This window comes from Dreissena polymorpha, chromosome 1 (genome assembly GCF_020536995.1).
Source record: "Dreissena polymorpha isolate Duluth1 chromosome 1, UMN_Dpol_1.0, whole genome shotgun sequence".
Taxonomy (NCBI): domain Eukaryota; kingdom Metazoa; phylum Mollusca; class Bivalvia; order Myida; family Dreissenidae; genus Dreissena; species Dreissena polymorpha.
In genome coordinates this window covers 117,695,238-117,707,504 of record NC_068355.1, presented here as the reverse complement: position 1 = coordinate 117,707,504, position 12,267 = coordinate 117,695,238, and the positions used below count along the sequence as shown (strand labels likewise).

Sequence of the window (12,267 nt, the reverse complement as noted above, 5' to 3'; positions counted from 1 at the left end):
CATACATTTGCAGCGATTCTGATAAAAAATAACAATACTAGGATCTGTTTAACAATGACTTCTCAAGCCACTTAGTAAAATTCCTAACTATTATGAATCGACATACATTGGGCCTTGCAGCCTTTCCCATCAGGCTTCAGCACATAACCCATGGAGCAGGAGCATTCAAACGAGCCCAGAGTGTTCTTGCAGTTGTGGCTGCACGGACTGAACAGCGTGCACTCATCTACATCAAAGCATGAGTGGCCATCTTGTGACAGGATGAAACCATGGTTACACACGCACCGTGCACCATGGGCCTTCTGTTCACACAACTGGTCACAGCCACCATTCTTTTCGGCACAGGTGACTGTCCATTCTGAAATGGAATTTCAAACATCAATATTACAATATTTATACATGTTATTATCACCAACATTATCTCTTTTTCAACAATCAAAATCAAATCTTTTCCTGCTTTTTGTAAGTCTTCTACATTTTCATTATTAAGTCTCTAATATCACTACAGAAAATGCCAGAAACACTTTTTGCAAACTTATGACATTAGCAGTGTATGATGTGTGCATGTACCATTGATATCAATAGCACTGTGACACATTTAACTAAACTTGCAGGCTTAACATTCATGTAAAACTCAACCAATGAAAACAACCTAGAAGGGTCATTTTAAACAAGAGGGCATGAAAAGCCCAAAGTCGCTCACCTGAGATACAAAGGAACTGACCTGTTCTGTTCTGTACGGCATAATTGGCACAAATATTCTGACAAAGTTTCACGAAGATCAGACAATAAATGTGGCCTCTTGAGTGTTTACAAAACAAATGTTGACGCCGCACAATAGACACAAAGCGATCAAAAAAGCTCACTATGAGCACCTTGTGCTCAGGTGAGTTAAACAGAGTTCAGTACTGTTTAGCTCAGTACTGCTCTGTTCATGTTGTGGTCAAACAAAATACATTAACAACGTACGGCAATGAGTCTCATCAGAAAAATCCGAGCAGTCTGACTGCGTGTCGCACACTTTACTGTTGCCGATACACTGACCATTGTTACATCGGAACTGGCCAAACTGGCACTCAGAGTACACTGCAACAGTAGCAAGCATGAGAAATAGAAACAGTGCAACAAAATATATTATCAAAAGTCTAAACATAAACAAAAAATATATTTTTGTTTATCTGTGCATCAAATGGAAATTTCTTAATAAAATTGCCAGCATACAAATTTTGCGAGACTTTAATTTCCTTTACTTTAATTTTGTCTGTTTTTAATTATGATTTCAATTTGATTTATTCCTCCATGTTTGTTTTTCCATTTAAAAAAATCCAATTTTTTTAGGTAAGAAACAACAAAAACATGGACATTTTTAGAATGTTTAGAGACGTTTTTTCCTCATGTATTTTAGTCATTAAAGCAATCGCACAAGCAAGTCACTTTCTAGTCACGCAAGGTTTGGTGGTCTCTTTTGCTGACAGGGTAATTCCTGACCAGACTGCGCCATTGTCTAAAGCTATGCTGGACGCACATGGCCCAAGACCCACTTTCACATGATACAGGTTGAAACGTTTTTCTTCTTAAAGCAAATTTCATATAAAATACATACATATATGATCCTCTTTTTACCTTAACAAAGCAGAACATGTAATGAAAGTGTTGTCAAAACACACCAAGTTCTTTAAGGAAGGGATGTCAAAACTAACCACATTTGTCTTCGTCAGAGTTATCCGGGCAGTCCCTGACCTGGTTGCACCTCTTGCTGAGGTCGATGCAGTCCCTGCTGGTGTTACTGCCACACTGGAACATGCCCGCGCCACAGCGTGTCACATCTGTAGTACACAAGTATCTTGTGTGGAGTTTACAAATCATCATTGAAGTTAGAATAATTCAAAATATAACCAAACATGACTACTATAGACAGGATGTTGTTTTGGCTTGTTTGATGAGTTGAACTAGAGCAGTAGCTAGAGGTCTGGGTTACTGTTAGTGAGATATTGAGGTAATATTAATTTTTAAGTAAGCAAAAGCGTGTCAAACAACTTTCACACCTGTCCTACAAGAATAGTTCATATTTTCCAAAGAGAATGCTAGTCACTTTTAAACATGTTTTTTAATTGGTAAATGATATGAAATTAATTCGAAAATTGAACCCATGAATGATAGCAGTCAGAGGGGTTGTTTCTGTTTACACATATTTCTGGTGCGGTGATTTCTAGCTTACTGCAATTCCATTCATCGCTGAGATCTTCACAGTCTCTCTGGCCATCACAAACCCATTTGCTGTTGATACACTGGCCGTAGTCACATTGGAACTCCCCTTCCTTACACTGGGACTCTTTCTCCGGCTTGAAATCTGTACACGGCATGGGTTAATAATAATGTCACACACATTATAAAAGCTATGAGACATTAACATTTTTATTGATATCAATTAACAAGCAAACTTTGCTTGTAAAAAGCTTATCATTTTCTGAGTGAATTCAAAAGGTGAGTTTAGTTAGTTCAATTTACACAAGTGAAGAATTTTTATTGTGAAAACTGAGAATTTCAAATTTTATCTGCACTGTTTTAAAACAGTGCATTCCCAATTTTGTTTCACTAATGTTTCCTTGTAAAGTGACCAGAAAGAATAAAGTAAATATTATTTTGATTACTTACTGGTTCTAACCTATAACACTTCATTTTAATTTGCTAATTCCAATCCACTACATGATCTAACTACTGGCAAGTAACCCACCACAATTCATTTCGTCCTCCCAATCCCCACAGTCGTTCACACTGTCACATCGCTTGTTAATGGGCAGGCACTGGTGAGACTGGGTGCATGTGAACTGGTGCATCGGACACACGAGTGCTTCAAAACCTAGGAAAAATATTGAAGAGCATGAGGAGGATATAAATGGCATTTGATTTTGGTTTAATAATGTTGTTAGATGCATGTACCTGTAGTTTTTTTGACTAAACTACTCGTGTATAATTTCATTTAAAAAACAATAACAATCAGACAGTATTCAAGTATTTCACAATTTCAAATCTGTTTCCGTATTTAATATTTTTTAAAAGTTTGAATGACCTTATTTTATACATCTGAATTGGCATAAGCTTGTTTATAAAACTAAGAAAAATCAAATTCTTATGAAATAAAGGCAATTTAAAGTGTCCTTGTTGCAAAAACTTCTAAGTACACATATACATTCTTCATAAATATGGAGTCGAATACAGAAACTACATACTATCAAAATGTCCTTATTTCACCAAAAAACACTGTTAGCGTGAATTTTTTTTTTCGCAAAGGAGAAACAGTAAATGGACAAAAAAAGCTAAAAGCCTGGTCTTACCACAACTGACTTCGTCCTCCCAGTTGTTACAGTCGTTGTGCTGGTCACACCTCTTCTGTAGCGGTATACAACGATGGGCCTGCTTGCATGTGAACTCCTGCTCTCCACAGAATAGGCTTTCCAGACCTGCAGCAGGATGGAAATTTGCAAAATGACAGGGTGTACATATCTCAAAGTTTACATTCAACAAATGTGGAAATGGTTAATTGCATGTGGTGTCTTCCTAGCGACCATGTTGGATCTAATGTCATGTAGCATTTTTAGGATTTTTCTAAAGAAACCAGATAATGCGTCTTCCGAGAAAGTATCTTTTTCTATGAAAGGCTTTCAATGTAACACTGCTAAATTAAATAAGTTAAAATTAAAAATCAATTATATGCACCAAATTGCAATTGTTGCATTTACCTTATTGGAGACATTTTCATAAAGTGCCAATATGACACCTGGTCAAATAGTTGCAGAAGTCAGTGTACATCTAAACAGTACGAGGTATGCTATTAAAGCTTGCTCATAAACAAAATACTAATTAAGTAATTTATAAGTAGGTTGTACATGTATTAGATAACTATAAAGAACATCTAGATAACTAATAACAACACCAATCTCAATGATGTAACAAAAATCACTAAGACTAATGCATCATACTGCACTTGTTTACTTTATCCCTCAGATCATGAATAAATCTAATAAATACATGTCTGACAATTAAATGCATAATGTAAGTGTTATTAATATATAAATATTCAGGGCATTATTTACATTAGCTTACATTTTGTAAGACAATAGTGTAATTTTTGGGACACAGAAAAATAAATTTAGGGTAAAGGGTAAACATAACACAGAGAAGACTTTTTGATATACTTGTGCAGAGGGGATGCCTTATAAAGGCTTCTCCTACAATCAAGCCTGCATGTTCCAACCTACCGCAGGATGCTTCGTCTGATTGGTCAATGCAGTCATACTCCTTATCACAAGCCCACGTCTTGTCAATGCATGTGCTGTCGTTCTTGCAGCGAAACTGGGCACTTGTGCACTCATGCACTGCAACACATATGAATACACGCAGGGTAAGAAATCAACATCTCACACACATTGCCCATCCTGGCTCCTACACTATTCTTCAATATAGTAAAGGACAGAGGGATGAGTGATGCTTCTGTCCAGATTTTATTCCCCTTCGTTCAGATATGAAAGAACATGGGAGCAAAATATTATAAAAGCTGTACACATTCAATTCGATACGAAGTATCATTAAATCCATAACATTTGTACTATAAAAAGTTGTTGTCCTTTAAAGAACCTTTCAACAATTAGTTTGCATATTTTGTCTAGTCAAACACATCCTTTCTTAGTATAATTACTGTATTTGAGCTGAATTTATTACTTAAAACTAATAATTAAGATTATTATTAGTATTCTTATTATTATTACAATTTTAATAATGATGATTTGATGATGATGAAAATTATAATAATTTTAATCATTTCCGCTTTTATTAATAGTACATGTATTACTATTAGTATTTATTTACCATTTATTATTATTTGTTATCATTATATCATTCTCATTCTTTTGGAATGAATATATTTGCATATTATTATTACTTCATGATGTTACATGTATCATGTACTTTATATCTTGTGAATGACACCAATTGTATGAATGTACAATGTATATGTATGTGTGTCACCATTTTTACATGGGAAAGACCCTTTATAATAATAAATATAATATGCATATTTCACTTAAAAATAGGGTTGCTGCAGCATATATTTCGGCTTCAGTTGCCCACGATTCAACTCTTCCGTCACTAAATGAATGATTTTCTATATGCTTTGTGATACTTCTATCTACGTATTTTTTGTAAACATCTTTTAAGTCCTTCATATGGTTATTAATTTTTTGTCTAACTATTTCGTGCTTGTTGTCATTGTTATATATTTCTTTTGCAATACATCTGTAGAAACAGTTTCCATCCATTATTATTATTTAATTAATGATAATAAGTTTAGGTTGATTATAATTACATATGATGATGATTGTTTTATTGTATAATATCAATTTATTAAATATATAAAGCACATATTTAACATAAGTTTAAGACAAAATATGTAAGTGTTTAACGTCATTTCATTTTGGCGAATTTTTACATTTTTTTGGCGCCATTTTAAATAACGCCATTTATGACGTCATCATGTACAACGTCATTTGAGGTTTAAAAACATTTTTCTTTGTTATTTAAATTGTGCAGTCAAAAGATGTAAAAATGTAGTTAACATATACTTTCCAATGTTTTGAAAAAGGCATTATGCCGAAACGTCAATTAAAGGAGTATAATCAGAGAGTTATAATTATTTAATATCCCTTCGGATAATTCAACTGAGAATAACTTTATACTATATACAAATATTAATGTAGATATTAACCAAGATTACCTTGACCTTTTTATTCTAAATTTAATCCTATAACTCTGCACAGGGATATTAATTACGGGGTAGATATTTAAATGGCTTTTACATGGTACAAAACATTTAACTTCAGTTTATATTGGCCATTAGCATACCTGACTTGCAGCTTAAAAGCTTTTAAATTGATTTCTTAAAGTCACTTTAATTAGATGAAATGGATATCTAGCTGGAAATAGCTCTCATGGGTGCTCGGCTGGTATTTGTTTCACTATCATTTTAAAATCATTTTACAGTCCCCCCCCCCACTGTCCATGAAAAAACTGTTCAATGTGTCTTGAAAGGCATTCAGTTATAATAAAGTAGAGGACATTTATTTCACAGTTAACTATTGTGTTTGTAAAAAATACTTTTAACAAAAATGTTCATTTTAGTTTGAATAGAATAATTAGTATACTTTAGACTGGCAACAATTTGTAAGGATGTAGTGTTCTTAATTAAATGATGGATTTACTTCAAAGATGTTAACCTCTCGGTTAACAGAAACAATGCCATCAACAATTTAAATGCTGTTGATTTGTGTATCTTTGTCTTAAAAAAGTCATTTAGAAATGATTTCTACATTTTTTTTATTTGGGAAGTGGGTCTTTAAAAAGAGAACATTACATATACGTTGTTACAAAACTTCCAAAGAGGCTTCATTTTAAATTGATTTAAGTGTACAAAAAGCTTCCTGTTTTCAATTTAAGAAGTTTTTTCTGCATCTTATAAACAATGATTTTGAGTTTCCAAACTAAAATTTATTACAGGCACATCAGAACATCATGTTTTATATACAGAGAAACAACAATAATCTTAATTATTTTGTCATTCTAATACACTTAAGAACTTAAAAAATCCATTTGCAATTTTCTATACAAGTGGGTTCACAAACAAAAAGCAGGCCATTATCAACAAAAAAAATGTTGTGTTCAGCAAAATCCTGCCCCAATTAAGTAAGGATTTAACAAGTTCATCCATAAACTGACCCTTGCAGTTTTATTCTAGCTTGGCTGATTGCAGAACCCAAGAGCACCTCAATGTCCTTTCTAAAACAAGTCTACTGGGTAATCTCAGGTAAGTTAAACAATATGCACTTTTGCAGAACATTTTATAAACTGGAAATGGCAAATATGAATTTTGTCAACACCAAATAAAATATAATCACATTGTCCCCAATCCCACACCCTCTTCCTACTTAATATTCATGAACTAGCAAATCCCATCTCATACATCATTAAAACTTTGTGGTAATTGTTGATCATTAGCAAGGGCATGAATAACACTTTAAAAAAAAACATAACATGGGCAGAAATGCATGTCATAACTTATGTTATCTCAAAATTACAAAAACTTCGACTACAGAGTTATTAACTTCCCACTTAATGAGGCCATAGCCATAAGAATCCCCCCATGTGAGGTTCTCCTATTCCTATCTCCTACCAATCCTCAGTCTGTTACATCACTTAACCTCAAATGGTTTTCCCATCTTTTCAATCATAAAAAAGCTGTAAAACAACTAACTTGAAAATTAGCTTGAATATGACTGAGAAAACAATGCAGTGTGTTTTGCTAGCATAATTGCAAAAAGAAACCCATACATTTCTGCACATTTTTTCTACATAGGCTGAGATATTATCAGAACAAATGTTTACACCAAGTTTAAAGAAGATCCAGGGGAAAAATGCTAAGTGTTGATAATTTTTATTTTTCATTTAATCTAGTGCACACGTGCTTTACATGTACCTTTCTTGACCCAGTTTCAAACTCATTGAAGATTTCATTGGGACAAATGCTCTAACCAAGTTTCTTAAAGATTACACAATAAATATAGCAATATAGTTTAACAAGGTTTCAGTATATCCATCTAAGTAGCCGCTGGTGGCCATTTATTTCAACAAACCAGACCAGTTTTCAAACTCTGCCAAGATATCCTTCAAACATATTAATGTTCTCACCAAAGTTATGAAGATTCGTCTATCTGTAATTATACTGCTTATTTTGATGTTATCTTACAGCAATCAATCAGTGACCGTATTGCTGATGGTAATGTGATCTTACAGCAATCAATCAGTGATCAAACTGCTGATGGTAATGCAATCTTACAGCAATCAATAAGTGATCATACTGCTGATTGTAATGCAATCTTACAGCAATCAATAAGTGATCATACTGCTGATGGTAATGTGATCTTACAGCAATCAATAAGTGATCATACTGCTGATGGTAATGTGATCTTACAGCAATCAATAAATGATCATACTGCTGATGGTAATGTGATCTTACAATGACCACACTCTGCCCTTACCACAGTGGTGCTAGTACGCTGATCTTACCACAGTGGTGCTAGTACTATGACCTTACCACAGTGGTGCTAGTACGCTGTCCTTACCACAGTGGTGTTAGTACTCTGACCTTACCACAGTGGTGCTAGTACTATGACCTTACCACAGTGGTGTTAGTACTCTGACCTTACCACAGTGTTGGTTGTACTATGACCTCACCACAGTGGTGCTCATACTCTGACCTTACCACAGTGGTGCTCATACTCTGAGCTTACCACAATGGTGCTCATACTCTGACTTTACCACAATGGTGCTCATACTCTGACCTTACCACAGTGGTGCTCATACTCTGAGCTTACCATTTTCATATTTTCTACACTGGATGAGGTAAACTTCTGTATTTAAAGTAAAAAAGTTTTTTATTTTTTTTTTTTAAGGGGAAAAAAATGAAGTCTGGGGGAAAATTTACCTGCTAAGGGGAAAAAAAATCCGAGGGGAAAGGGCCGTTTTTCGGCAGGTCCCAAAGAAGGAAAAAAACCCTGCTTCCCTAACCAGAGTGGTGCTTGTACTCTGCCCTTACCAGAGTGGTGCTTGTACTCTGCTCTTACCAGAGTGGTGCTTGTACTCTGACCTTACCACAGTGGTGCTCGTACTCTTACCTTACCACAGTGGTGCATGTACTCTGCCCTTACCAGAGTGGTGCTTGTACTCTGCCCTTACCACAGTGGTGTTTGTACTCTGACCTTTCCACAGTGATGCTTGTACTATGACCTTACCACAGAGGTGCTTGCACGCTGACCTTTCCACAGTGGTGCTAGTACTCTGACCTTACCACAGTGGTGCTTGTACTATGACCTTACCACAGAGGTTCTTGCACTCTGACCTTACCCCAGTGGTGCTTGTACTCTGACCTTACCACAGTGGTGCTTGTACTCTGACCTTACCACAGTGGTACTTGTACTATGACCTTACCACAGAGGTGCTTGCACTCTGACCTTACCACAGTGGTGCTTGTACTCTGACCTTACCAGAGTGGTGCTTGTACTCTGACCTTACCACAGCGGTGCATGTACTCTCCCCTTACCAGAGTGGTGCTTGTACTATGACCTTACCACAGAGGTGCTTGCACTCTGACCTTACCACAGTGGTGCTTGTACTCTGACCTTACCACAGTGGTGCTTGTACTATGACCTTACCACAGCGGTGCTTGTACTATGACCTTACCACAGAGGTGCTTGCACTCTGACCTTAAAACAGTGGTGCTTGTACTCTGACCTTACCACAGTGGTGCTTGTACTCTGACCTTACCACAGTGGTGCTTGTACTATGACCTTACCACAGAGATGCTTGCACTCTGACCTTACCACAGTGGTGCTTGTACTCTGACCTTTCCACAGTGGTGCTTGTACTATGACCTTACCACAGAGGTGCTTGCACTCTGACCTTTCAACAGTGGTGCTTGTACTCTGACCTTACCACAGTGGTGCTTGTACTATGACCTTACCACAGAGGTGCTTGTACTCTGCCCTTACCACAGTGATGCTTGTACTCTGTCCTTACCACAGTGGTGCTTGTACTCTGACCTTACCACAGTGGTGCTTGTACTCTGACCTTACCACAGTGGTGCTAGTACTATGACCTTACCACAGTGGTGCTAGTACTCTGACCTTACCACAGTAGTGCTAGAACTCTGACCTTACCACAGTGGTGCTCATACTATGAACTTACCACAGTGATGCTAGTACTATGACCTTTCCATAGTTGTGCTAGTACTATGACCTTACCACAGTGGTGCTAGTACTCTGACCTTACCACAGTGGTGCTTGACTCTGACCATACCAAAGTGGTGCTTGTACTATGACCTTACCACAGTGGTGCCAGAACTATGACCTTACCACAGTGGTGCTAGTACTCTGAACTTACCACAGTGGTGCTAGTACTCTGACCTTACCACAGTGGTGCTTGTACTATGACCTTACCACAGTGATGCTAATACCCTGACTGGTTACCACAGTGGTGCTTGCATTCTGACCTTACCTGTAACAGTGATGCTAGTACTCGTACCTTACCACAGAGGTGCTTGTACTCTCACCTTACCACAGTGGCGCTTGTACTCTGACCTTACCACAGTGTAGCTAGTACTCTGACCTTAGCACAGTAGTGCTCGTACTATGACCTTACCACAGTGATGCTAGTACTCTGACCTTACCACAGTGGTGCTTGCACTCTGACCTTACCACAGTGGTGCTAGTACTCTGACCTTACCACAGAGGTGCTTGTACTCTTACCTTACCACAGTGGCGCTTGTACTCAGACCTTACCACAGTGGTGCTAGTACTCTGACCTTAGCACAGAAGTGCTCGTACTATGACCTTACCACAGTGATGCTAGTACTCTGACCTTACCACAGAGGTGCTTGTACTCTTACCTTACCACAGTGGTGCTTGTACTCTGACCTTACCACAGTGGTGCTAGAACTCTGACCTTACCACAGAGGTGCTTGCACTCTGACCTTACCACAGTGGTGCTTGTACTCTGACCTTACCACAGTGGTGCTTGTACTCTGACCTTACCACAGTGGTGCTTGTACTCTGCCCTTACCACAGTGGTGCTTGTACTCTGTCCTTACCACAGTGATGCTTGTACTCTGTCCTTACCACAGTGATGCTTGTACTCTGACCTTACCACAGTGGTGCTTGTACTCTGACCAAACCACAGTGGTGCTAGTACTATGACCTTACCACAGTGGTGCTTGTACTCTGACCTTACCACAGTAGTGCTAGTACTCTGACCTTACCACAGTGGTGCTCATACTATGAACTTACCACAGTGATGCTAGTACTCTGACCTTTCCACAGTTGTGCTAGTACTATGACCTTACCACAGTGGTGCTAGTACTCTGACCTTACCACAGTGGTGCTAGTACTCTGACCTTACCACAGTGGTGCTAGTACTCTGACCTTACCACAGTAGTGCTCGTACTCTGACCTTACCACAGAGGTGCTTGTACTATGACCTTACCACAGTAGTGCTCGTACTATGACCTTACCACAGTAGTGCTCGTACTATGACCTTACCACAGTAGTGCTCGTACTATGACCTTACCACAGTGGTGCTCGTACTATGACCTTACCACAGTAGTGCTCGTACTATGACCTTACCACAGTGGTGCTCGTACTATGACCTTACCACAGTAGTGCTCGTACAATGACCTAACCACAGTGGTGCTAGTACTCTGACCTTACCACAGTAGTGCTCGTACTATGACCTTACCACAGTAGTGCTCGTACTATGACCTTACCACAGTAGTGCTCGTACTATGACCTTACCACAGTAGTGCTCGTACTATGACCTTACCACAGTAGTGCTCGTACTATGACCTTACCACAGTAGTGCTCGTACTATGACCTTACCACAGTAGTGCTCGTACTATGACCTTACCACAGTGGTGCTCGTACTATGACCTTACCACAGTAGTGCTCGTACTATGACCTTACCACAGTGGTGCTCGTACTATGACCTTACCACAGTAGTGCTCGTACTATGACCTAACCACAGTGGTGCTAGTACTCTGACCTTACCACAGTAGTGCTCGTACTATGACCTTACCACAGTAGTGCTCGTACTATGACCTTACCACAGTAGTGCTCGTACTATGACCTTACCACAGTGGTGCTTGTACTATGACCTTACCACAGTAGTGCTCGTACTATGACCTTACCACAGTGGTGCTCGTACTATGACCTTACCACAGTAGTGCTCGTACAATGACCTAACCACAGTGGTGCTTGTACTCTGACCTTACCACAGTAGTGCTCGTACTATGACCTTACCACAGTGGTGCTTGTACTCTGACCTTACCACAGTAGTGCTAGTACTCTGACCTTACCACAGTGGTGCTCATACTATGAACTTACCACAGTGATGCTAGTACTCTGACCTTTCCACAGTTGTGCTAGTACTATGACCTTACCACAGTGGTGCTAGTACTCTGACCTTACCACAGTGGTGCTAGTACTCTGACCTTACCACAGTGGTGCTAGTACTCTGACCTTACCACAGTAGTGCTCGTACTCTGACCTTACCACAGAGGTGCTTGTACTATGACCTTACCACAGTAGTGCTCGTACTATGACCTTACCACAGTAGTGCTCGTACTATGACCTTACCACAGTAGTGCTCGTACTATGACCTTACCACAGT

The 12,267-nt window shown here is 38.4% G+C and overlaps 1 protein-coding gene across 1 annotated transcript in view; it reads right to left on the bottom strand.

Moving 5' to 3' along the window:
- The window catches only part of LOC127846296 (low-density lipoprotein receptor-related protein 4-like), a 121,423-nt gene that overhangs the window by 61,365 nt on the left and 47,791 nt on the right, over positions 1–12,267 (bottom strand). The window contains exons 5-11 of the mRNA XM_052377466.1: positions 4,260–4,376; positions 3,336–3,461; positions 2,735–2,860; positions 2,219–2,350; positions 1,701–1,826; positions 970–1,086; positions 107–358 (exon numbers count right to left, since the gene is read on the bottom strand). Coding sequence (XP_052233426.1) covers positions 107–358; positions 970–1,086; positions 1,701–1,826; positions 2,219–2,350; positions 2,735–2,860; positions 3,336–3,461; positions 4,260–4,376 — 996 coding nt within the window. The remainder of the gene's footprint in view (positions 1–106; positions 359–969; positions 1,087–1,700; positions 1,827–2,218; positions 2,351–2,734; positions 2,861–3,335; positions 3,462–4,259; positions 4,377–12,267) is intronic.